The following is a 26,626-nucleotide window of genomic DNA, read 5'->3' on the forward strand; positions in this document are numbered from 1 at the left end:
CCCTGGATTGCAACCCTGCGGCTACCAGGCCATCAAGTCTACTTCCTTGGAACATTTGAGAAGTTACTTGAGAAACACAGAAGCAAGCCAGGAAGTTTCTCATAGTTAGCTGCATTACACATTTAAATACTGAGATAAGGGCCTTTCAGACTCAGAATATTTCCGTCACTTCCTTTTAATCAAGGAAACGGGGGCCGGCCCAGTGGCCGAGTGAGTAAGTTCTCGCGCTCCGCCGCGGCGGCCCAGGGTTTCACCAGTTCGAATCCTGAGCACGGACGTGGCACCACTCAACAGGCCGTGCTGAGTTGGTGTCCCACATGCCACAACTAGAAGGACCCACAACTAAAAAACACACAACTATGTACCAGGGGGCTTTGGGAGAAAAAGGAAAAAAATAAAATCTTCAAAAAAAAAATCAAGGAAATGGAGCAAGACAAAATATGTTGGCAACCTATGCCAAGTGGCCACTTTGGGGAGGAAAGTTGGATTGATCTATGGAATCTAAAGTCCAGGAATCTCCAGAAAGGGGCACGTGTGCCCTGTGCAGCATACACAGCCACGTGGGAAAAAAATGTTAGGACTCCAATCAGATTTCATCTAAAAGAAAATAAGGTTTTCTTATATTTAATGCATAGATTGCCACTGTTGCTGTGTGTGAGACAGACCCCTGTCGGTAAGGTAAGGCAGGTATCTCAGGGGACCCCAGCAGCTCCCAGCCCAGATATGGCTGCAAACCACACCACCCCATGTGTTCACATCTGTGAACTGCAGGTCATGGTACCCAGTGAAGTGGGTTCGTGGATGATCTCATTTACTTTCAATTCACAAAACAGACTTTAAAATGACATAAATTATTTGAAGTAAAGATAATACAATAATTCAAGCACAGGCAAACAATAAAAAAAAAATCAGCAAAGCTAAGGCTTCTGAGTTCAAGCTCTTCAACAGCTCTATTACGAGATTAAAACAATGACAATTCGATCCGAGCTGACAAGAAGTCTGCCCGAAAGAATCAAACTCATCAAGAAGGCAATTTGAGGAGCGGCCCTGTGGCCGAGTGGTTAAGTTCGCACACTCCACTTTGGCAGCCCAGGGTTTCGTCAGTTCGGACCCTGGGTGCAGACATGGCACCGCTCATCAGGCCACGCTGAGGTGGCGTCCCACACAGCAGAGCTACAACTAGAATACACAGCTATGTACTGGGGGGCTTCGGGGAGAGGAAGAGGAAAAAAAGATTGGCAACAGGTGTTAGCTCAGGACCAATCTTCCTCACCAAAAAGCACAAATATTAAAAAAAAAAAAAAAGGGCAGTGGCAATTTGAAAATGAATTTATATCCACCATCACTAACAAGAACCACGTCCTAAGTGACTATGTGGGCATCCTTTTAACCACTTCAGCCCTAAATACCAAGTATCTATAAACCAAACATAGACCTTCCCATTGCTGTATCACCAACAGTCCAAGATTCCCATATGGAAACCAAGATTTCCAAACAAATTTAATCCACATTGTTCTCATTAAAAAATTACTTGAAGAAAAATCTTTTCAAGATTTAAAAATTTTTTTGGTGTGTGTTTTATAATATGCATAGCAATACACAAATATAATTTATTACAAAATAAATACACATATATCAGACCTAAACTCAAAAACTGCTGGTGTGAAATTAAAAATTGAGAGAGATCACTGCCCCGACCACAGCAGCCTCTTGCAGATCTGGAAAGTGGCCACCAGAGGGTGCTATGGGAGCAGAGTGGAGACCTGGGGTCAGCTTCCCATTCCTGCACTCCCTTCTGGCTGCTGTTCTCCTACCCTTTCAGATTTAACAACCCAAGAGCCAGGTGCAGTTTCCAGCACACTTCCCCACGGCAACTTTGGGCTTTCTCAAAATGGGGAGTTTGCCTGGGGCCAATACACCTGTGGGAACCAGCACCCCAAACAGTTCGTACTTCTCTGCAGACTAGGAGGGCAGATGTCCGCAATGGGCAAGAAGCCCAGGACGTGGCCCACAGTCAAGGCCCCACTGCCCGGGGTGAGGGAGGAAGACGTGACGGTGAAGGCGCAGGAGAGGTGGGGGCGTCATGGAACAGAGCAGACCAACCTTCCACAGAGATGTCCTGGATGGCAAAGCGGAGGATGATGGTCCAGATCATACCCAGGGTCATTTTCACGTTCCCATCCACGATTTCTACAGAAACAGCAGAAGGACATGTTAGGATGGGTCTTAGCAGGAACAGAGTTATTCCGAGCACCCACGTTCTCCAGGCACCACGCGGGAAATCAAAGACCCCACAGCTCCATTTCCAGAGGGAAGTCGATATGTTTTCAGAAGTTAGTGCAACTACATGTCACAGGTGCCAGGAGAGACGTCTATTTGGGGGGTGTCCTGGGAACACAGGAGGGTGTGGTCAATTCTACTGGGTAGTTCGGGAAAGGTGATAGAGAAGGAGGTGTCTTAAACCACGAGCAGTGTCCCCCAGCCTGATGGAGGAGGGGGCAGGATTTCTCAGCATCACAACTGTTCTGGCAACTCTGAGCTGGGGACCACCGGGCAATCGCAGCTCTCAGAATAGCCATCCACACCCAGAAAGCTGGTGCAGGCAACAGACTGTAATCAACCTAACACAGGTTTGTGAACACCCAACTGAAGGATCCACCAGCTCACAAATCCACCTCGTAATGCCATTAGATGGGTATTAAAACAGATGTTTTAAAAAATCAACAACAGCTTCAAGACCACAACTAAGAGATATCCAACAAAATTCCGTCTAAGCAGCACTATGTAGCCTTTTTAAAAATGCTACAAATTCTATGAAGTAATTTTTTTCTTTTTCTGCACCAGGCCCAGAGGCTGGACATACAAACATAACTGAGCCCAGCCTTTAAGGAACCCAGGACACAGAGCCATTTATGGTCTTGGGGGCTGAGCAGGTGACGGTCAAACGTAGACCCCTCACCCCCACCTGCGTCCAGATCCGGTGCTCTTGGTTAAGAGTAAGGCACCCAAAGGATATTTTATTTCCCACAACACTGGTTTGAGGGGAGACTCAACACAACTATGAGGAGATACAACCTCCAGCCACTCCCGATTCCCTGGGCTCATGTCCACCAGGGTTTGCTTCCCAAAATCCTCTTAAACAAGAGTAGATTCCACTAAGGAAGTTACACTCTAAGATCTTACCCCCTTTCTCAAAAGCGACGGCAAAACTGCATGACTGACAGGATACAGCGCACTGCAGCTGCTTATCAAGGGCAGGCAGCTCTTCAGAGCCTGCATCCGGGTGCCGAGCGGAGGAGGACCAGCAACCACTTTGGACACGGGACAGGATGTAACTCTCCCTGCTCACAGCGGGGTTTTAAATGCCCCTCCCAGAGCCCTGGACATCACCGGGGCACAGACCCGAGTCGGAGGGCCTGGGTTAGAGACACAGGGAGCTGCAGCAGCACACGAGCATCCAGCTTATCAAGTAAAAGCAGAGCATGCTGGGGGGAACAGAGAGTTCATAAAGGTTTGATATTTTTAAAATGCCCTTTCATTTGAGACTTCCAATGGTTTAACCTCGGTAACATTTAGAGTCTACATAAATTGGTAAGAAAAAAGTCTAAATTCACAACAGATAAGCAGGCAAAGGACATGAATAGACACTTCGAAAAACATGCAATACAAATAACCGATTTATAAGAATGTTCGATCCCACTTGTGATTCAAGAAGTTATTCCATTTTCCCAGCTATTAAATTAGCAAAGTTAAAAAATAAGCAAACACACACTTCGATGGTGGTAAGGCAACTCCACTGAGGCTAGAAGTGTAAATTAGTTTAAAAAAGAAAAAAAAACTTTCTGGGAAATAGCTTGGCAACAAGGAGCAAGCATCTTGGAGTCGTTCAACTTGTGGACAGTAAAATTCTACCTCTAGAAGTCTATCCATAGCCAATGACATGAAATGCAGAGTTAGGCTGCCTGTAAAGGTGCTTGTCACTAAGCTATGTATCAAAGGCCCCAAACTGGAAACTGTGTGAAGGCACAAAGCACAAGGCATGACCGAGCCCAGACCCTGTCGCCCCTCTGCTCAAGACCTCCAGGGCTTCCCATCTCACTCAGAGTCAAAGCCAGTGGGCGGTGAGGCCCTCAGGTCCCTCCACCCCCTCCAGTCACACGGCCTCCTGAGCTCCCCCCTCCCTGGATGTCAACGGGGCTTGCCCCTTACCACCCTCCTGTCTCCACTCACGCATCACCTTCTCCTTGGGTCCTTCCTTGACCTCCCACTTGACTCTCCGATTTATTTCCTCCCTCCTACATATGTATGTGTGTATTTTCTCTCTCCCGCTTCTAGAGTGCAAGCTCCACAAGGGTAAAGATTTGGTTTTGCATCACTGCTCAGAGCCCAGCATGGTGCCTGGCCCAGAGAAAGCCCTTCTCAACATCTGTTCAATGAACGAGTGAACACTGGGAGGTTCTAACCACAAGCGGGTGAATGGGCAGAGGCGTGACGCAGGCCTGTCAGGCTCCAAGGGCATAACCACGCTCAGGCTCCTCCAGGGCAAGACCCAGGTCTGGAAGAGGGCACAGCTGTGCTCAACCAACAGATGATGAACCCAGCCATTAAAAATTACCTTTGCAAGATTTAATAACTTGGGAAAACCTTTATAATACAGAAAGTGGAAAAAGCAGGTCCAAAATTTCATGAACAGTGTGTCAGATACAAGGGGACATTTTTTTAAAGTCTAGAGAAAGCTCCAGGTGATAATGCTGCCACTGGGCCTTTCCAGGAGCGGAGGCTGGGTGCTGGCCCCCCTCCCTCCCCCACCCTGCAGCCCCAATGCTGCCCCACTTACAAAGGCCAAATACCTCAGTCTCCTGCTGGCCTTGAGCTCAGTGTCCTCCCAGCACCAAGGAATACGGGGCAGCTTCTTTTTTGGGTCTTGCCTACTTCTTCCTCTCCTCCATCCCCAGAAACCCCCCAGGGATTTTTGCTTACTGAATTCGCACTCATACCAAGTTCTCCAGAAAACAGAGGAGCCAAGTACAGGCAAAGACACTGGGTGTGTTCAGTTAAGACCCGTGCACGACCCCGGCCCCAGTGCCCCCGACTCCCCGTCCACCCTCTTGGTGTAACCCTCCCTAGGGGCCCTCCTCCCTGGGTCCCCAGAACAGCACATCCTCTTCCCAGGCATCTCTAGATTTGGAGCAGGGACTCCCCATCTCACAGGCAGCTTAGGTCAGGAGGCCGCCGGGAATGCTGGGTCCAAAAGGAGGGTCCCAAGGCCACAACTGGACCCCGTGGGAAAAACCATGACAGATTATCAGTGTCTGCCAAGGGTGTGGGAAGAAGTCAGGCATGTTTCTGTCATTCCTACGGCTACGAAGCCGTTCGCATCCTGCACTTACTCGGCACCTTCCCTTCCCCCGACACTGCCCCCCTAGAAATGCAGTCACCTGCGCAGTATTCAGACAGTAGAATGAATGATGCTGGAGAAATTCCCCTTGACAGAAACTGGACCCCAGAGGGTTACCACCTCCCAGACCACTGCTGTAGCTACTGTACCCCCGCCCCAATCCTGAGGATAGATGCTAAATCATCGAGACCACCCCCAGGCTCTGGGCACCCAAAGACATCAAGCTTCCCCACCCAAAGATCTTAAAATAAAAATCCTTCCCAGGTCCTCTCCCCTTGTCAAGTCCCAAGTCCATGAAGCCCAGACATTCCAGAATCAAGCATCGTACAAGAAATCCTAACCCCTCCCCGAGGGATGGCAGTTTCCCGCCTCCAGCTTCCATCTGAACATCTTTGGGGACAGGGAACGTACGCCCTTCCTGGAGCACCCACTCCATTCCCTAAGGTTCCACACGTTACCCACACTCAGCCTGCCCACAGGTGCTCCCTTCCAGGCCTGCTCTGCCCTTCAAGGTCAACCAGAGTCTGGTCCTTGCACCACGTGACAATCCTTCAAGGTCTGGCGTCTTTCACCCCGGCTGGGCCTGGTCCCCACGGCAGACGAGCCCACGAAGCTCCTCAGTCAGGACAAGCGGCAACATCTGCCCCCAGCCCCACCCCCAGGAGAGCTCGTTCCCTGACCCACCCCACCGCCTTTGATTTTATGGTCTACAGCAGTAAACTGCACTTCAATCAAATAAACCAAACCCATTTGGGGCCTCATCCAGTTTCCTGGCTTGGCAGAGTGGCCACCCCAGCATGATCTTGGTGCTCAGCTTGAAATGGGAGAGAGGATTTCAAAGCAGGAAGCCTCAGCCTAAAGCACTGGCTCCCTAGGGTAACAAAATTCTTTAGGAAAGTTAGGAATATCTCATTTTAAAGGACTGTCTTAACAATCTTTGGAGAAGCGAGGCCTGTGTCAAAGGAACTGGAAGACCGTGGCCAGCTAGGTGAAGTGGCTCGTGGAAGATTCAAGGTGCTGGTTAGAGTTTAGACCAGTGCTCTTTGCTCCCTGCCCCTCTGCTGAGACAAGCACAGCCGACTTCACCTGCCACTTCAAAGCAGAGGAGAATCAGATGTGAAGTTCTGCCCTTGGCCCCGCGGGGGAGGCAGCAATGCCCAGGGGTGATGGGAAGAGGTGTAGACCTCAGCTCTGGAGCCCGAACACCTGGGGTTTAATCCTGGCTCTGTCACGTGGGAGCAGTCTGGCCCAGAGCCTGTGCTCGACCACACCACATGCCTCCACCCCAGCAACTCTTCTGAGCCTCAGTTTCCTTGATTGTAAAACGTGACCAGTGATGCCCATCCTGCAGGCCCGCTCACAGGTAGAAGGGGATAATCCGTGTAAAGCATCCTGTCTAGCCAGGCACAGATCTGAAGCTCAGTAAGTGCTGTCACGCCCACCTTCTCCTTCCCTCCTCTCCTTTGCTATTCAGATTCTTCAAAAAAAATCTTTTTTAGGTACTTGTTAAATTTTCCTTTCTAAAAATCTGGATTTCTGGCTTCTTTTGAAAAACTGGAAGATCTAGCAATGCTGGATCTGTACACCCACACAGCCACAATTGGTTAGATCGACATGGCAGCTGCCCTGCTTAGTAGGACATGCTCTTCCCAGTTCTCCACAGTCCCCACCCATCCCTACTGCTCACCACTGGCCCACCTCATACATCCTTTACTTCCCTGCCCCAGTGGGCACCTGAGTTTGCAGCACACCACCTGAGTGGCAATTTCTTTGGCTTCCCACCCCTGCTTAGCTGAAACTTTTTCTGCCAAGTCTTTATTCCTGCCTAATAGAACGAATTATTCTTTCCTTCTTATTAAAAGACAGAGAATATTTTCCCACTCACAAAGCAAAGTACCCTGCTATGTGCACGTCCTTCAAACACTTACTGGGCACCTATGGTGTGCATCACACTGCTAGGAGCTGGGGCCACAAGGATGCAGAAGATGAGGTCTCTGCCTCACAGCCAAGGGGATGCTGGGACGCATAAGGCACTGCCCATGACCACCTTGAGCACCAGCCTGAGTTTCCAATAAGGCAGGGGTTCAGCAAACTCTCTCTGTAATGGGTCTGATAGGAAATATTTTCAGCTTTACAGGCCATACGGCCTCTGTCTCACCTACTCAACTCTCTCTGCAGCGAGAAAGCAGGGACAGAGAATATGTAAACAAATGGTGTGGCTGAGTTCCAATATTTACAAAAACCTGTGTCGGCCAGATTGGACCCCATGGACTGCAATTCGCCGACCCCTGTGCTAAAGTTTCTCAGTTTGATATAGAGACATAAAATCCCTCAATTTCTAGAGAAAAGGTGGGGAGGGGGCACTTCCAGAGAAGAGATCTGCTCCTAGGGGTTTACTGGAGCAAGACTCCCACCCTCTTCATGGAAAGGCCACTCCCTCGGGGCATCTTGCTGGTGTCATGCAGACGTGGATCTGAGTTCTGGCTTTGCCACTTACTGGTGATGGGACCTTGAGCAAGTGACTTGATCTCACTAGGCATCTGTATTCTGTGTAAAATGGGCATAATAATTAGAGCCACCTCCTAGGGCTGTTTTAAGGATTAAAGGAGATCAATGGTGCAAAGGGCTTCAGCACAGGACCTGCCAGAGCACGAGCTCAATAATCACAGCCACCGTTACATCGTGAACAAATGGATGGATGGATGGATGGAGACTATGCTCCTCAGCTTTAGGCCTCTGGCACCACACAGCAGGTGCCCAATAAATACTTGCTGAATCTATGGGACACAGTACTGACGGGCCCTGTTCACAGTATTCTATTCCAGTCACCTCGACCCTCCCTAAACCCTTCAGATCCAGCACAGTGCACACAGGAAATCGGGCTGCCTCCTTTTAACCAGTAAAGAACATGCTAATAACGGTTTAAATGGAGCTTTAAAAAATTTTTTTACGTGAAGAAAAAAGAGTCAAGGAGCTACTCTGCAGGGAAATGGTATTAAGAATGTTCCAAACGGCTTCTGGACATTGGTCTTCCCGGCGCTCCGTGGAGCTCAGGGCAGCCTCCCCCCACCGACCTGGCCGGCCTCAGCACGCTCTGCCCAGACCACAGACTTCTCCGCTTGAGGCAGCACAGCGCAGCCGGGCCTGCGGAGGACGGAGGCGGCATTCCACACACACAGGATCCCACGGTGCTAGGATTCGGCTGAGGGGGTGCAGACCAGGGAGTGGGCTCCTCGTTTTCCAGGGGTGGGGCTGGGGTTGGGGGATGATAGTGGATGGAAAGTGGCTGTTGTGACATGAAGAATCCACAAGCCGATCAGATGGAGGTGCTGGGAGCCCCACCTCCAAAGGCCCCCAGGGATGTGCAGGCCCAGGAGTCAGGGTAGTAAAGGTCCCGGGAACCAGGAGAGCAGAAAATCAGGCTCCGCGGGGCAGCCAGGGGGCAGGCCATACTCACCCTCGGCTCCAATGGACACCAGTTTGACCCCCTTGCTGGCTATGAAATCCAGAGCCTTGTTGACGTTGGAGATCTTGTGCACCCTCATCTTGCCTCTCTCCGGCTTGGCCAAGCGTTCACCTGAATGTAGACCGAGAGGGAGGGGGAGACGTTCTTACCCAGCAGCCAGGGCTGCTCTCGCAACACCTTCATCAAGGGCACACCTCAGAGAGACACGCACATGCCATCTGGGTGCAGGCAAATGCCACCCAGGGAGGGAACGAGAGGGTCTACCCTGCCTCTTCTTGCTTCCACTTCTCAGATCTAAACTGCTTGCATCCACTCAATAAGTCTGTCTCAAGCCCCTAAAATGTGTCAGGGACTTGGCTGGCTACTTGGAATATGAGGATGAACAAAACAGTTTCCTGTCGTCAAGTCCTTATGTTCCAGGAAGAGAGACAGGCCAATAGAGAAACACAGATAAATGCACACAAATACACAAATACCAAGGAGGGGAAATGCTTAAAAAGAGGATGCAGGGGCCAGCCCGGTGGCGCAGCAGTAAAGTTTGCACGTTCCACTTCTCGGCGGCCTGGGGTTCGCTGGTTCAGACCCCAGGTCCGGATATGGCACCACTTGGCAAAAGCCATGCTGTGGTAGGCGTCCCACATATAAAGTAGAGGAAGATGGGCATGGATGTTAGCTCAGGGCCAGGCTTCCTCAGTAAAAAAGAGGACTGGCAGTAGTTAGTTCAGGGCTAATCTTCCTCAAAAAGAAAAAAAGAAGATGCAGAGGAGGGGGATGAAGGAGCTGCAGAATGGTTGGGGGAAGGTCTGAGTGGGAGGACAGCCGGGCCTAGAATGCAGGGACAGGTGATCAAGACAGAAGGAACAGCACACGCAAAGGCCCTGAACTCCGAGTTCTAGTCTCAATTGTTAGGGCCTGGGAGGGAGTGTGGGTCAGCCTAGAGTATTTTCAAAAAGCTCCCCGGGTGTTTAAATGGAAGTGCCCGCAGACTCCCTCTCTCATTTGATAACTGCTGTTCTTGTCCCATTACTGCCTCTCAGGGGCACCCACAGCCCAGCTCCAAGTCAACGCCCCACCTCCAGCTTCCAAGTGGGAGCTTCTGCTGCTCAGGTGTCAGGGTCAGAAGCTGCAGGGAAATGGGGTGGAGGAGCTGGTTCTCCAAACACTCCATTAAGAGCACTTTTATCCCAGAGCAAAGGCATCCAGGGACCTCCTGAAACTATTCGAAAAATTTATATGTGCAAAACACGTGCCCAGGCCTGGGGATGGGGCACATGGCTTTCAGATCTCAAAGAGGTCAGGGAGGGGCTGGCCCTGTGGCTGAGTGGTTAAGTTCACGCGCTCCGCTGCAGGAAGCCCAGTGTTTCGTTGGTTCGAATCCTGGGCACGGACACAGCACTGCTCATCAAACCACGCTGAGGCAGTGTCCCACATGCCACAACTAGAAAGACCCACAACGAAGAATATACAACTATGTACTGGGGGGCTTTGGGGAGAAAAAGGAAAAAATAAAATCTTTAAAAAAAAAAAAAAAAAAGAGGTCAGGGACCCCAAAAGGCTGAGAACCACCATCCTAGCGCCTGAAACTCAGGACCCTTGCACCTGCCGTGGTCTCCAGACCAGACCAGCTGCACACTCCCCTCTCCGGCCCATCAAGCACATCAACAGTCTGGCTGAGAGAGCTCACGTGGCTGGGCAGCCGTAATGTCAGAGCAGCACTTCCTCAGGGAACCTCCCAAGCCCCCAGGGGCCCCCAGCCTCTATAAGAGAACAGACTTTCTGCTGCAGATGTGATTAGGCTGGCAGCTCCCAGGCAAGCACCGCTGGGTGTTTATTATTGAATCAAGACTCTCCCCTTGCAGCTCTCCCAAGGCTGTGGTCCCTGGCCAGCCTCCCTAGCAAGGTACGCCACCGTCCTCCTGGGCAGATGAGATGCCACAGGGGCTTCCTCCCATAGGATGAAGGGAGGCAATGCCACATCCCCCCTGGAAGGCTGCTCCTGCTAAAGCCCCAGCCCTTGGATCCTGCTAAGGGTCCTGAGCTCCCCAGCCAGCCCAGCAGCTGTGCACGCCAGCTGGAATGGGACTTCTCTGGAGGGCAGTGGAGGCCGCAAGGCCAGTGGTTCTCAAACTTCAGTCGGCACGAAACCGCCTGGAGAACCTGCTAACTGCAGGTGTCCAGCCCCGCTCCCTGCCTCCTCTTTTCTGACTTAGGTCTCAGGGGGTCTGGAAACCCGCGTGTTGACAAGCAGTCCTGCTGATGGTGGTGTGGTGGTCCAGGACCACACTTCGAGGACCTCTGCAGGCAGCATATCCTTCCTTCCTCTGTCATCCTACCCATCTCCAGAGACACTCAAGGAGGAAGCATCAGCGTCTCGGTGAGTCCATCTCCCCTAGTCCCGAGAAAGACACAAGCCTGCATCACATGCACACAGGTCCCCTTGGGCAGAGGCCGGTCTGTTCTGTTGGAATGCACCGGTGGCCACGCAGAAATGCCCAGCCCTGGTCACTCTAAGATTTGCTGAGCGTCACCTACATGCCAAGTACAATTCTAAGCACTTGGGAGACAGAGATGAGACCATCCTTGGCCCAAGGAGCTCCGCGTGGAGCAGGGAGGAAAACAAGTGAGCCAAAATGATGATACCATGTGGTAAATGACACAAGGGAGGAATTAATGGGGCGTTATCAGAGCCCAGCCACTCAAATGGGCAGGTGGCCAGGGAAGCCCTCCTGGAGGAAACCCAGAGCCGAGCTCTAAAAGATGAAAGAGAATAACACCCAAAGAAGTGAAAGCAGGGACTCGAACAGGTGCCCGCACACACATGCTCACAGCAGCGCTACTCACAACACCCAAAGGTGGAAACAACCCACGTGCTAACTCACAGATGAACAGATAAGGAAAATGTGGCACATGCATCCAAAAGAATAGTCAGCCTTAAAAAGGAAGGAAATTCTGACACACGCTACAACATGGATGAGCCTTCAAGACATTAGGCTGAGTGAAATAAGCCAGACACAAAAAGACACATACTGCATGATTCCACTTATATGAGGCACCCAGTGTGGTCAAATTCACAGAGACAGAAAGTAGAACAGTGGTTGCCAGGGGCTGGGGTGGGATGGGGAATTAGTGTTTAATAGGTACAGAGATTCGGAGCGGGAGGATGACGAAAAAGTCTGGAGATGGATGGTGGTGATGGCTGCACAACAAAGTGAATGTATTTAATGTCTGTGCACACTTAAAAATGGTCAAAATGGGGCCAGCCCCACTGGCTTAGTGGTTAAGTTTGGCGTGCTCCACTTCAGCAGCCCAGGTTCAGCCCCGGGGCACAGACCTACACCACTGGTCTTTTAGCAACCATGCTATGGCAGCGGTTCACATAAAAAAAAAGAAAAAAAGACAAAGATTGGCAATGGATGTTAGCTCAGGGTGAACTTTCTTAGCAAAAAAAAAAAAAGGTCAAAATGGTGAATTTTATATTACATATATTTTACCACACACACACAGATTTCACCTGCACTTTGAAATATTAAAAGGTATTGGGGGTGGGGAGAGGCAGTTAGAGCTGGTGCAAAAGCACAGAAAGCAGAGAGCACGCCATCTGGGGAGGACGGCAAATCTCCCAGGGTGGCACAGGGTCTGAGGCCTGCTACCTTTTTGGGAAGAGTTAGCTGAAAACAAAGCAGGTGCCAGCTCACAAAGGCTCCTGCAAGCGATGCTAAGGAATGTGGGCTGGGCTCAGAGCCCTGGGAGGCACTCAAGGGTGTCAAGCAGGGAACAGCATGACCATATTTGGGCCGTCGGATGGACGCACTGGCTGCGGTGTGGATGACGGGGCTGCGGTGGGAGGGGAGGAGCTGGGAGGGGGTCAAGGCCTCTGTGGTATCATGTAGGTGAGAGCTGACGCAGGCCCACACTGACACCATGGCAGCGGAGATTAAAAGACAGATAATAGAAGAAAGAAAGAAAATGAACAGAACTTGAATGCCAAGTTGGAAAGAAGAGCAAAGGAAGAGCTGTCTGTGATTCCTAGATTAGGTTCAGGAGAACAAGATGAAGACTGCAGGAGGAAAAAGAGGTTTGCTGAGACCAGGAGCGGTAAGTACAGTCTTGGACATGCTGAGCGGGCCCTGAGGGACATCTGGGTGGAGACGCCCTGTGTGGTCCAGCATTAGAGAGGGGCCTGGAGGGAGAAGGCCGGACTGAGAGCAGGTCTAGGACTCACGGGTGTCAAGGTGGAAGGTAAAGTGAAGAGAGTAGCTAAGTTGTCAGTGTATCAACCAAGGCTAGAATCTTGAGGACCGCCAACCTTTAGGGGACGGTGAAGGAAAGATATTCATAAGAAAGCTGAGATACGCGTTCAAGGCGAGCTGTCCCCCCAGATATCTGGGCATCCGAATTTCAAGTTGGGCCTCACATGAGGGTCTGGGATCCTGTAGGTATGTGTAGATAGGTAGTAGTGGGGCCAAGGTTTGGTGATAGCCATGGTTGCATTCTTGACCACAGAATCCTAGCATTTTGGAAGGGCAGGACCTCGGAGACTATCCTCCAAACTCCCTCTTTTTGCAAATGAGGATGCTGAGGCAGAAAGAAAGTGACTTGTCCAGGGAAATATGGATGGTCAGCAGCAGAGCCAGGACCAAGACCCAGTCTTCTAGTCTGAATTCACACATGTCACTCCCAACTTCTTTCAGGAGACCGAAAGTGAGCCATGACCAAAGGCAGGGCGGAGCACAGGTGTCAGGTCAGCAGTCCCCAAGTGGCAGAACCCAGTGGGCAGCACCTTCTTCTGGGCCAGGGTGGCCCTGCCCACCTGGCATCACCTTTGCCCTGGCACTCTCAAGGCCAGTGGTCCACCTCACCTGAGATGACCTCCAGCAGCAGCATGAGCTTCAGGCCATCCCGGAAGTCCTCCTCAATGTTCTCGATCTGCGTCCCCGCTTTACGGAGGTGGGAGTTGCACCACGCCGTAAATGTCTGGGCAAAGGAAAGAAGAGCAAGCCGTCAAACTCTCCACAGGTCACGTGGTCTCCGAGGCCCTCACAGGGGCCCCAGTGGGTCCCCAGAACCCGCCTGCCTCGTGCCATCTTTCCGGTTATTTTGTATAAGGTACTGGTCAGGCTGGCATTGTCATCCTCGTTGGGCACAACGTCTAACAGGGCCAGGGAGGATGGGAAGTCTGCTCAGTGGAGCCCATAAAACCTGTTGGCATGGCTGTTCACACCGTCTCCTTCACCTCATCAACCAAGCAGTGAACTCTCGCAGGGCAGCCGCTAAGGAGACACTCAGCAGGGCCATCGGCATGGGTGGGTACCAGAGGGATGGACAACGTGGCACCCTCCTTGGACGCCTCCCCTCCCAACTGTCTTCCAAAAACATCATCCCCAGCCACACTTCCAAGTGCCACCATTCCATTCTTAGCAATTTACCTCTTAGAGTATAAGGCTTAGTTTCAACCTTCACAGCTATAAGGCAGAGCACCCCAGAGGTAACACGTTAAGCTTCATTAACACCTTAGGGTAAATTAGTTTATTAAATCCTTGTCCACTCACAGCAGCTAGCTAAGGGGATTAATCAGTTTTGTTGGGGACAGAGTACAGAGGCACGGGGTCAGGATAAGGGGAGAGAAAGGTAGGCACCCCAATGTGTGTATGTGTGTGTATTTGGGGTGGGGGGGTGGAAGCACTTTAAGCTGCAAAAGCATGAGCAAGAATTCAAGAAAGGGAATTAAGAAGAGGAACTGAAAGGCCATCAACACTGTAACATTCTAGTCTGTAGGGAGAAGAGCAACACTGAAGCTGCGTCTATATTAAGCAGATGATCATCAGGCAGACCACCCACCAAGGTGCCCTGTGCCAACAGCACCCCCTAGTGGCTCAAACACAGAACAGGGTGACTCAACAAATGAGAAACGAGACTCGTGACCCCCTCTGCCACTTCCTCTTGCCCTGGGGAACTCCAAAGTCAAGTGGCAATGAATGGGCAGGGGAGGGAAGAACACCACACCAGTGACGACTGGGGAAAAGAAACAGCTGTTCAGGTTTATAAGCAAGAGTTAAAGAGCCTGTGAGCAAGCAGAAGGGGAGATAGCTGTCCACGCAGGTGGGGAGGAGGGGAGCATTGTGACACCCCCCAACTTTGGGCCTCATCTGTAACTCACGTTTCACTAGAACTCGTCAACACAGGATACTTCTCTCTCCCTACAAATACATCTCCACTCCATAAGCCAGTCATTCCCATGATAGAGAAGAGGGGTGTGTGTCCTGTCCCAAAGCGTTGGGAAGATAGGCACATAGATTGAGGGTAGGCAGGGGACATATACTGATTCCTCAGCCTGGATATCCTCTACGTCATGCGTAGCTAACACACTCATCTTTCAAGATCGAGCTAAGATATCACCTCCTCCCGGAAGCCTTCCTAACAGCCACCCACCACATGTGGGTTGGGGGCATACAGCCCACAGCACCCCACACCCACTCCATCAATGCCTGTATCCCGCTGCATGGCCCTTGCCAGCTCCACACCTGGATTCAACAGTCACCTTAGAGTCCCAGGGCACAGAGTCAGGGACACAGCAGTGAACAGAACAGCAAAAATCCCTGCCCTGTGCAGCAGACATTCTAGTGGCTGTAAAAATCGCACAACTGGGTGAAGGAGGAAGGAACCGATGCGGGGTGGGGGGGGCAAGGGCCACGTCCTGGAAGATCCAGCTGCCCCCATGGGTGATACTGAATGGCATCAGGGTGGGGGGATGGGCCAAACAGCACCCTCAGGGACCCTGCAGAAGAAGACAGCTCAGAGAAAGGGGATGCCGCAGGACAGGCCAGAGTGCTCACTGGGTGCCTTCCCTCCACTGCTGACACTGCAAACCTGCCACAGAGGCGAGGGGACTTAGTTTTCATTCTCAAGCTGTTATAACTTTTTTATTGTCGTAAAAAATTATTTAAAAATTTTTAAGTCTTTAAAAGCAATGCAACTTATTTTGTTTCCATATTCTCTCCCAGCTGTCATCTGTCTACACGTGCACGTCTGCCAGCTGTCATCGTGCTGTACCTCCACATCTGGGGGCGGGGCTTTTCATGTCCCCCCATCTTGTGTTTCCACAGCCCCTTGCTCTCCTCGCCCCTTCCAGGCCCACGCTCAGCCTCTGCTGGGGTGTCCCACTGACCCGAGGGGAACTGGACCGCCCCAGCAGCTCAAAGGGATAGCTTCAGGTCCAGCGTGGCTTGGGTGTGGCGGGACTACCAGCACGCCCACAGATGGGGGGCTGTGAAACCTCACTGTTTACCATCCAGTCTCTGGGGGCTGGGGTGAGGGGAAGGAGGAAGAGGCTGCTTTTGTAGAAAGATACTGCTTTTGCAAGAGGAAAAGTGCTGTTGAAAGCAGCCAGCCGCATTTCCTGGGGAAGCCGGACTCAGAGCTGTGGGAGACAGACACACACCTATGGCTGCTAGGGCCTCCCACACAAAGCCCTGGTTCTCAGGCCTCCAGGACTGCGCTTTGGGAAAACCCCCAGGCCCCCAGCCCCGGCCCCAACAGATGACTGCCTCGAAGGGGCCGCTGGGCACCTCCCAAACAGGAAAGTTCCGCCAACAAAGAGTACCCATCTCAGAGCTCAGCCTAAGGAGGGGATGGTGGGGTGACCCGGTGAAGAAGAGCACACACTCTGCAGGGCCCAGAGCTGCACTTGATGCTCAGATCCACTATTACCAGCTGTGTGACCTTCACAGTAACCTCCCTAAACCTCAGTCCCCTCAGCAGTAAAATGGGGAGAGTGACAGCACTTTAGAAAAGTCAGGAGGATCACCTAGAAAATATTTATCAAGTACCTGCCACTTAGAAACTGCTCAGAAGAAACACTGGCTCCCCTGACAGCTTCCCATGGACAGGCCTCGGAGAACGTGCCCCCCTGGGCTCCCACACCATGCCCGCCTCCCTGCCTCCAGCTACCAAACTCTGTCCCGGGCGCCACCCCTGCAAGGCTGCCCTGAGTTTCCAGATGATACCCTGCGTGTCTGAGAACTCTCTTTTTGAACATGTGCTGATGTGTGACAGGAGAGGGGAGAAATTGTGGTGTGGGGGGCAGAAAGCCTGCAATTTTTGACAGTGGCCTTGTGGATGCCCAGCAGAGGACGCTGATGGGGCACAAAGAGGGGAGAGCGCTGTGTCACCAACGTGGGCCTCCACGCATGCGGCACAGCCGTATTCTCTCCTCCGGCACAGGGCAGGCCTTGGTCTTGAAGCTCAAGCTCCCACGTTATGGCAGACAGGGGCACCTGCACCCTTTAGTGCTCCAGGGGTCCAGCAGGGAGGAAAAGCCAACAGCCACAAGTGATGTCCACGGCTAGAGACCCATGGCCCCATGGCCTCCAGCATGGACTACCCCAGCAGGTTCATGGTCCAGCCTCATTCAAATAAAGGGCAAGGGACCATTTTATTGCCTCAGTCCAAACCCTCCAACCTTCTTGCTCCAAGAGCCCCATCACTGGGTCCTTGCTCTGACTCAGCCTGACTAAGGAGACAGGAGGAGTCGACAGGCCTTGAGGGGACCCACTCTGTTGCAGAAATGGGCTCAGGATGCCAAGAGGTCTCAGGAGAAGTGCTTGGGACAGCATCTTGGGAAGTGTTCACAGAGCTGCCATGAGGGCTGGTCCCCTTCTCACGTCATCCACCGCCAGCCCTGGTGTACAGCCTCTGAGGGCCCTGGATGGAGGTGGAGGGGCTGGCAGAGAACTGGACCCCTGCTCCACCCCTCACTGACCTTGAGGCCACCGACCCACGTCTAATCTGGCATAAAGGGGACTTCAGGAGAGGAAGAGTGTCATTGTCCTATACTGCAGTTCAGGGATGCAAATGGGCCAGGCCTGACCAGGCTCCAATGGAGAGTGGCCGGGGCACACTTGAGCCGGGCCAAGGTCCATGGAGTTGATGGAGGAAGACATCTTTCTCTGCCTTTTCTATGGGTCTCACAGGCTTGCTTTCACCCAGAATCCTCTATATCTTTCCATGACGTTTTTAACAAGTATCGTGCCCATATATTTCCTTTAGAAGGTGTTGAGAAGGCAAATGGCTTTTGAGAACATGCTCTCCCTACTCCTCAGCTCAGATGCACTGAAATATGACTTGAGCCACACAGGCCTCTTTGAGTCTCTGTTTTCACATCTGTAAAATGGGGACAACAGCATCTACCAGGCAGGACTGCAATGAAGATTAAATAATATAGTCTATTTCACCACAACAAAAAAGTTAGAAAAAAGATAATATTAACATATTGTTAACATTAATGATGATATAATATTAACATGCGTTTGAAATACAGTAGGTGTGCAAGAGGCAGACCCTACCACCATCATCATCTGAGTAATCACACTCGGCTGGCAGCGGGGTACAGAGGATCACCCCAGAAGCATGAGGCGGGGGCTGAGCTTCCGAGGTCAAGTGGCATTCACAGTCTTGATCTCGGTGGGAGCAGGGAGTGGGAAAACACGAGATGCTGAAGCACAGGAAGGTCACGGGACTTGCTCGGGATCACTCCACAGAGCGAGCATCCAAGACACTGGGAGGGGTCGCTCTAAAGAAGACACTGCAGGCCCGGGTCCATCCACTTCTGGCCAGGGGATAACCTTGGGCAAGTGACCCAATGTGGCTCTGCGTCAAAGCACTCATCTGTAACACGGGGGTAATAATAGCAGGGTGGTGGTCGGGAGAGTCAAGGAGACAATCCACTAAAAACACTGATCAGAGGGCCTGTAACAGAGGGACTGCCCAATAATTACCTATTATTACTATTGCCACAACAGTTCGGGTTATAATCGTTACAAGCTCATGCTGTTCAAAGTATTTCATCAAAAAATGTTAGAGCTGGAAAAGACGCTAGACATCACCCAATCAAACACTCAGTTCACAGCTGAGGACACATGGACCAGAGAAGGTGAGTGGCTTTCCTCAGGCCACACAGCTGGGTATGTTCACCTGGCTCCTGGCTCCCAGTCCCACACACTTTCTGCTCCACCAGGACGATGTAGATTTCAGGTGCCAGTACAAATGGGGTGCTGGAAGGGAACCACAGAAAGAAAGCCAGGAGTCTAAATGGCCAGACGAGTGCGCTGAATCTTCTGTAGTATCACTGAAAATAGGTCACTGTGAAAACACTAGCCAGATGGAAACTGGGTGACTGGCCAGCACTGACACAGAGAATCTGAGTTGACGGAACATCAGTAGAGTTGGCGTGGGACAGGCAGCCCCTCTGGGAGCAGCATGGCAGAAAGAGGTGAGGGGAACAGAGCCCAGGGGCAAGCAGGTGGTTGTCCAGAGGCGGGAGATCACTCTGTATGGTGGGCAGATCAGAAACACGTCTTTGAGGAGAACTGGGAACACAGCGCTTCTCAGGAGGAGAGAAGAGAGAACTCAGGCACCCACCTCAAATATGTGAAAGACCCTCCCATGAACAAGCAAATAACTTTGTTGGGTTCAGCCCCAAGCAGAACAAGGCAGGCAGCAATGGAGAGGAACATGAATTCTAGAGCATGGCTGACCTGGATCCAGGCCCAGCTCCGCCCCTGAAAGACCTTGGGCGAGTGACTTCACATCTCCAATCCTCCATCTCCACATCTGTAAAACGGGTAATGACAGAACCTGCCTCAAAGGGTGGCGAGGACCAATGCGGCAACACACGGCAAGCGCTCAGCACCTCACCCACACAGAAGGTCAATACACGGCAGCTACTGTTACTAGGATGACAGACAGGAAGCTGCAGGGAAGACTAGAGTTCAATGCAGGAGACAGACCAAAAGCTGGATGTACAGGGCATTACTGCCAAAGGCATGTGCTTGGCGGGGGTGCTGGGAAAGGATTTAAGCCCCCTCGGGGGCTGAGCTAAGTAAGGTCCCTCATAATTTGGATTCTTCGAGAGCCCAAGTCAGCCCTTGAAACGATTGGTTTCGAAATGTGTCTGAAGAGCTCAGTTAGACCAAGTCAAACACACGTAAACGTCTGAGCAGGTTTCTTAATGTGATCGATATTTTGGTTTGGTTACTTCTTTGTTGAGGGGGGTGCCTGTCCTACGCATCATAGGATGTGTGGCAGCATCCCCGGACCCTCCTCACTAGATGCCAGTAAGTAAAATCCCCCAATCTCAAGTCGTGATGACCAAAAATCACCCCTGGTTGAGAGCCTAGTCTAAGAGACAAACACACATGCCAGAAATAACAACAACAACAATAATAATAATAACAACAGCAGCTCACATCTACCAAGCACTTACTCTGTGTAGACCTCTCTGAGAGCTTGACCCCCGTTAACTCATTCAACCTTTACAGCAACACTGAGGCAGGTGCTATGACTCTCCCCATTCTACAGATGAGGAAACGAAGACACAAAGAGGTTTCACAAATGAGCACAAGGGTGAGTGCAGGAAAAGTAGAACCAGATAGTCTCACCCTCATGCATGCTCCTGAATTTTTCTGGAAACAGCGGCCTTCTTGGCTATCCTTTGTTTTTCCACTCAGGAGAGTAACATGAGTGCAGAGAAGGGGCTGCAAGTGGACAAGCTGGTCGATGGGAACTGCACCTGGGCCCCAGTATCAGTGCGGGGCTGGCGAGGGGACGGGGCATCTTCTCCTTGGCTCTGCGTGGGAGCATGACCCTCGGATGCCACACCTCCGATGAAGAGAAGCCAGAAATTTGGACTTTATGTGAATCCTCTAGTTTTTAAATGCTGGTACAATTTAAAAATAGAACATCCCATAAGCTCCCTCAAAAGATGTTGGCAGGCTAAACCTGAATTAAGACTCAAGGGTCTCTGGTTCCAGAGAGGGAAAACGTGAAACCTTGCTAAGTCTCCTAACAAAAACAGTCACACGCGCAGGAACGCACGGTGTGTTAACACAAGCACTCAGCGGACAGCGCGTCCAGCACCGTTAACACTCCTGACAGACCACAGCCCACATCGGTCACCTGGGAATCCAGAAGCAAAAGCTGAGGGCACATCCTGTGAGGGGTAGGGGGGCTCCCCCTATTTGGACTTGATCAAGGACCGATACCTGTCACCAGGGATGACAACAAGATGTGCCACACACTTATGTATGTACGCACACCCCCATGTTTGTGAATTAAAATAAAGGTACCAATTTCCATTTGTTACATTGGAAAAAATGAAGCTTCTGCTAACTCCCGCTGTAGGGTGGGTCCAATGGCAAAGCCCACAGCAAGGCACAGCGGGCAGGCTGATGTGGCACAAGCCTGGCGGGAGGCAACCTGTCCAGAGGAGCTAAAATGGGCATAAATCTTTCGCCCAATGCTGGGACGCTCTCCTGGGTAAATCACGCTAAATAAAGACCAGCCCATGAGCGTGAAAATGCTCCTGCCAGCATTACTCGAGAGGAAAAAATTAGAAATAGTCCCAAATTATATTAATAGAGTATTAGATAAGTAAATTATGGTTCATCCACTTAATGGAACATTACACGGCCAAAATGATGGGTTCTGAAACTATACATTATTACGGAAAAAGGCTTATATGTAATTAACAAAAAAGCAGGATACAAAATTCTATGAACTGCAGGTTTAAAACTATATGAGCAATCACACAAAGCCGAGAGAACGGCTAGATCAGAACACGTCCATACGCACGCAACGCCTGCACCCCAGCGATGGGACTGTCCCTGAGCCTTCTGCCTGCCCAGGCATCTGCAAATGTGCTGGCTGTGAACCATCTACTCCCGCCTTCTCCCTGCGAGCACGCTCCTTTCAACGTGCACTGGCCTCAGTGCACAACCCACACATCCACTCACAGCTGACCTCGCCACAGACGCCTCCATTGACAATGGCACTTTATCTATTGGTCACGCAGCAGAGTAAACAAGATAACCCACCACAGGCAAATGAGACTGGCTTGGTGGTGGCAGTCGGACAGCAGTGGCACCTCACCCAGCCACCAGGCTCATGTGCTGACCACACCCCTCCCAGGCACATCCTCCTGCTCCCCTGGGATCCTGACCCTCCACTCCAGCCACAGTTCACAGCAGGGGAGTTAGTGTTCAGATGACAGGGGTCAGGAAACCTGGGCCCTGCCCTGGCTCAGCCAGCCATGCTGTGACCTCAGAGAAGTCACCTCAACCCCTTTTGGCTATGTGACCCCAAATGAGTCCCTCATACCCTGCAGGCCAGAGCCCAGCAACTTTTCCCATCATAACTCCACTAATTGAAAGACAACAAAATAGAGCGCCAAGGACAACCTTTTGTTCTTGTGTAGGGTTGATTCTGATTGGTGGACTCTGCTCCTTGTCAAGAGACCAACAGCTTACACAGGGACAGCTTCATCTCAGTGGACTCACAGCGTCACCAGTGTTTCAGTCTCCACACTGCCACTCCTACCCCTCACACCCAGACCCCTGTTAGGAGTTGAAAGGACAGTCCTTAGATGCTCTCTGCCACAATATCCCTGGAAGGACATACACGACCTAGAACAGTGGTGCCTCCGGAGGGGAGCTGGGAGGCTCCTGACAGAGCGGGGAGGGACATTTGCTTTTCACAGAATAGCCTTTTATTTCTTTTGGATTTTATACCAGGTAGAGTCACTATCCATTAAAAAAAAAGTTACGCAGGGGCTGGCCCCGTGGCCGAGTGGTTAAGTTCGTGCGCTCCGCTGCAGGCGGACCAGTGTTTCGTCGGTTCGAATCCTGGGCGCGGACATGGCACTGCTCGTCAGACCACGCTGAGGCAGCGTCCCACATGTCACAACTAGAGGAACCCACAACGAAGAATACACAACTATGTACCGGGGGGCTTTGGGGAGAAAAAGGAAAAAATAAAAAAATCTTTAAAAAAAAAAAAAAAAAAAAAAAAAGTTACGCAAATATAAGAAAAGTTTATCTGGAAGTGTGTACATTTATCTGTTAAGTCAGACCTCTGGGATGGGATAAAGGGAACTTCCTGTTTCTCTGGGATTATGGGGTGAGGGGAGGTCAGTACCTATGAATTACCAGTGGGGAAAAAAACAATATTTCCAAAATAAAAAAGAACAAGAAAAAGATGAAAAAGAAAAAATTATCCCATCTATTTAAAAGAATTAGTAAGAGAATCACTTAAGATATTATATAGAGAAAGGGTTCTGGAATACTTGGGGTTCTTTTCCCGTCCCCAAAGCCCCAGTAAGTACACAGCTGTATATTCTAGTTGTAGGTCCTTCTAGTAACCACCAGGCCATAAAGGCTGGATCTGAAATACTTTTAAAGTGCCTTATCAGTATAAAATATTATAAAGAAAGTCACAATTAGGGACTGGGACATGAGGATAAACCAGCAATCATGCACACACATCCACCCCAATAGTCAGACAGCAACCCCTGGCCAGGGGGCCTCAGAAAAATGTCAAACAAGCTTCTAAGCCTCTTGAAAATGGTACAGAGCTCCCCCCACAAGCTGGCTTCTCATCAGGTGGTCCCCTCCCTGAAGCAGAGCAACCAGGACCCTGGTCTAAGCTCATCAAGTAAAAAGTCAGCTCACCAGCCCCCCCCACATCCTGCTGGGCAGGCGCCCTGCCATGACTGCCAGTCAGAGATGGCCCCTCCTCGGCAGCTGCTGGCGCGGGTGTGCAAACGTTGGGCCAGGGCGCCCTGAGAGGGCGGGGCCGGCACGTGTGCACAGGGCTGAGTTCTCTGCAGCATCTGCTGGTGCAGGGGAGGCCACTAAGGAGCAGCCAGGGAGCCTTCTCTCTCTCCGGCCACCCTGGAGTCCCTGTGACCCCCACACATGGCCAGTCTGGCCAGGGCATGAGCACTGGTTGGTTTGTCTAAGCCAAGAGCTGCCCAGAAGTGATCTCAGACGCCTGGTGTTCTGGTAACATAAACAGGAGTATCTGGTGAACTTATCAAGGGCAGACTGCCAGCCTTTCAAAGGAGGCTGTCAGCTGGTTCACCCACAGATGAAACGCAGAGTCCTCAAGAACATCTCCACCCAGATCTGTTTACTTTCCACCCACCTGAGAGCGGGTGCTGGAAAAGCTGAGAGCCACCAGGCCGTTTCCTCTGCTCCCTGACAAGCCACGCGAATGCTGGGGTCCCGGGAACAAGAGTGCAGGTGGCCGGGGTCGCCCCAAGGAGCCGGGCTTTGGAACCAGACAGACCTGGGGCTTCAGTTCCACCTACACCACTCATCAGCTCTGTCTCTTTGGACAGGATTCTCAATCTCAGCCTCAGGGTGCCCATCTGTAGAATGGGGGTAACAAGACCTACGACGGCACAGAATTAGAGGACCATCTTAGATCTTATGAAGCTAAACACAGGCAGTGCTGTGTCCACAGCAGATGCTTAAAAAATGTTAATCCAGCTGGCCTTTGTCACTCACTGGCTATGTGACTTTCATTAATGAAGGCCTCAACTCCATCTGACAAGTGAGGATCCATAACATCGCTACTTTGCAGGACTCTTGTCAAGCTGAGGGCAATGAAAGCAAAACAATCAGCAAGATGCCCAGGACAAGGCAGGGGCCCAGTAACGCTCGCTGTCACACTGCCCCCACTTCCCAGTCCCTTTTTATTTAACCAAAGTTAATCATTCACAGAGCTCTACACGGTGGAAAGAGGTCTTGTTATCTAAATTTTCCCACTGCTGAGGAAACCCTGAGACGAGCCTCCCGGACAGGATGAGGAGACTAGAAGGGGAGCACGGCCTGTGTGTTTCCTGCTTGATGTCCATCTGCAGCCCATTTCAGGAGAGACAGCACCAGACACCCAGAGGTTCATCAAGGCCAAGGGGCAGGGACCCCTAATGGCTTGTGCTGGAAGGTGGAATGACCTAATGAACACGCCCCAGTTGGAGAGGGCTCCCAGGCCCACCATGAGACCGGGCACCCGCTTTCTGCCAAGGCCCTTGGAAGGCAGCTCACTGCATGGGCGGTCCAGCACCTTCCTGCTGGTGCAGACAGAACCTGAAGGCTCCTGAGAGAATCAGAGCCGTTTTAGAAGTCAGGTGACACGTAAACCCAGTGAAGAAAGGAGGGCTGTCCTCTTAGCTCATGTCCAATGAGTCAGCTGCCCCCATCTGCCACCTCCACAGCCTGGCCTCTCCCAGGGACCCTGAGCCAACAGCACCAGGCCAGCCAGCGGCAGGCTCTGTCAACTGTGGCCTTTGTGGCCTCTGTGACCCCAGACCCGCTGAGCCTCAATTTCCATGTCAGTAAAACAAAGACAAAACGAGGGTCTATGCCAGGTGGCTGTTGTGGGGGAGGGTTCTGTGAGCTAAGGCACTGGGCCGGGCCCAGTGTCGGACACAGATTAAGCGCTCACTAGATGTGAGAAAACCAAAACTATCTACAGAGACAGAAATGAGAGTTGTACCCTCACCCGCTCCAGGTACGGAAGTAACGGACTGAGCTGCTCAGCCACTGAACAGCGGCCACTAAGCAAGCTGAGACAAGGATGCCAAGGGGGGATGGTCTGGTCTCATCTCTGGCCCTAGGGAGCAACTGAGCCAGGCCTGAGCTGTGAGCTTTAGATGCCACTGGCCTTGCTGATGCCTCCCCCAGGGAATGGTCACTCTGAAGAGCAGATCATGGCCCAGGTCATTTGCTTAACCATCATAGGCCAGTCAGCTCCCCCTGGGCACACTTCACACCACCCTGCAGCATGGTGGCACCCCGTTCTGGAGGCCAGTGTGAGACCAGCCAGCTCCCCACTGCTGACCCCGAGTTTGGCCCTGCCTGTAACACCTCCCCCACGTCTGGAGTCCAATTCTGCCCTGGCAGGTCTGACAGCACACAGGCCTCGGCGGGCCGCAGCTCACAGGAATGGCCCACACATTCATTCCCCAAAAAAGGAAAAGCCACCCAAAAGTGAGGTCATTTGGTTTTTCTGGCACAGATGCAGAGAGCTATGGACCACTCAATTCTACAAAGAACTTCCCAGATGACAAGGATTTGGCCCAGCCTACTATTCACAAAACATGGGGATGTGTGGTCTGGCTGAGCGAGCCTAACTTGACTCCTCTGTGTAGTATGAGGTGTGACCCTCAACTTTACAACTTGATGCCTCGAGGGTCTTATCTGCGAAATGGGAATGACCAAATCCAGCCCTCCTGGGGTTTGGGTAAGAATTAAATGGCACAATACTTGACTTAGGGTGGGGGGCTCAAAAAGTAAAATAAAACGCAGTTAGCTCCCTTCCTCTCGCCAGGGTCATTTCTGCTGAGTGTGCTTTGCTGACTGGCAAGGAGGACCTGCCTAGACTCCAAGCCCCCTGTGTGGAAGCCTCTCTCCAGAGGTCAAACCACTTATTACCACAAATTTGAAAGAAAGAAAGAGATACGTCACCGCGTGGACAAAGTTTTCCAAGTCTCTTCTCTGTGCCCCTAAATAACCTCCTGGGCTGGGGCTTCTTTTATGGCCTGTCCACAATCCACTCCTGGTCATCCCAGCCCTCTCAAGGCATCTCCTTTGGCACTGGGAACTCTGACCTCCATGGTGGCCACTGTTACTGGGCTGACAGCTGGAGGCAACCGGGGCATCAACTCTGTCAACTGCTTACAGGGACCTAGGAGGGGTTCCTGGAGCCCCCAGACCCAACAGGGGCAGACACTGCACCTCTCTGTAGTGGGGGTGAAGGCCCGTAAGAGAAGCCATGGTCCAAAGTCTGTGCTTACACTGACTCGTCCAATGACACATGAGTAGGGCAGAAAAAACAGAATAGCTCAGTGCTTTGTTCTCAAATTTGAACGTGTATCAGAATCGCCTGGAGGGCTTGTTAAAACAGATTTATCCCACCACTATAGT

At 51.5% G+C, this 26,626-nt stretch overlaps 1 protein-coding gene across 7 annotated transcripts in view; it reads right to left on the reverse strand.

The window, feature by feature from the left end:
* Positions 1–26,626, reverse strand: part of ACTN1 (actinin alpha 1) — a 97,150-nt gene that overhangs the window by 33,519 nt on the left and 37,005 nt on the right. For all 7 annotated transcript variants that reach the window (XR_011504643.1, XM_014860305.3, XM_014860308.3 and 4 more), the window contains exons 2-4: positions 13,724–13,838; positions 8,856–8,975; positions 2,104–2,190 (exon numbers count right to left, since the gene is read on the reverse strand). Coding sequence is in view for 6 of the 7 variants with exons in the window: in XM_014860305.3 (XP_014715791.1) it covers positions 2,104–2,190; positions 8,856–8,975; positions 13,724–13,838 (322 nt within the window). In the remaining variant the exon portion in view is untranslated. The remainder of the gene's footprint in view (positions 1–2,103; positions 2,191–8,855; positions 8,976–13,723; positions 13,839–26,626) is intronic.

This window comes from Equus asinus, chromosome 7, assembly GCF_041296235.1.
Source record: "Equus asinus isolate D_3611 breed Donkey chromosome 7, EquAss-T2T_v2, whole genome shotgun sequence".
Classification (NCBI taxonomy): Eukaryota; Metazoa; Chordata; class Mammalia; order Perissodactyla; family Equidae; genus Equus; species Equus asinus.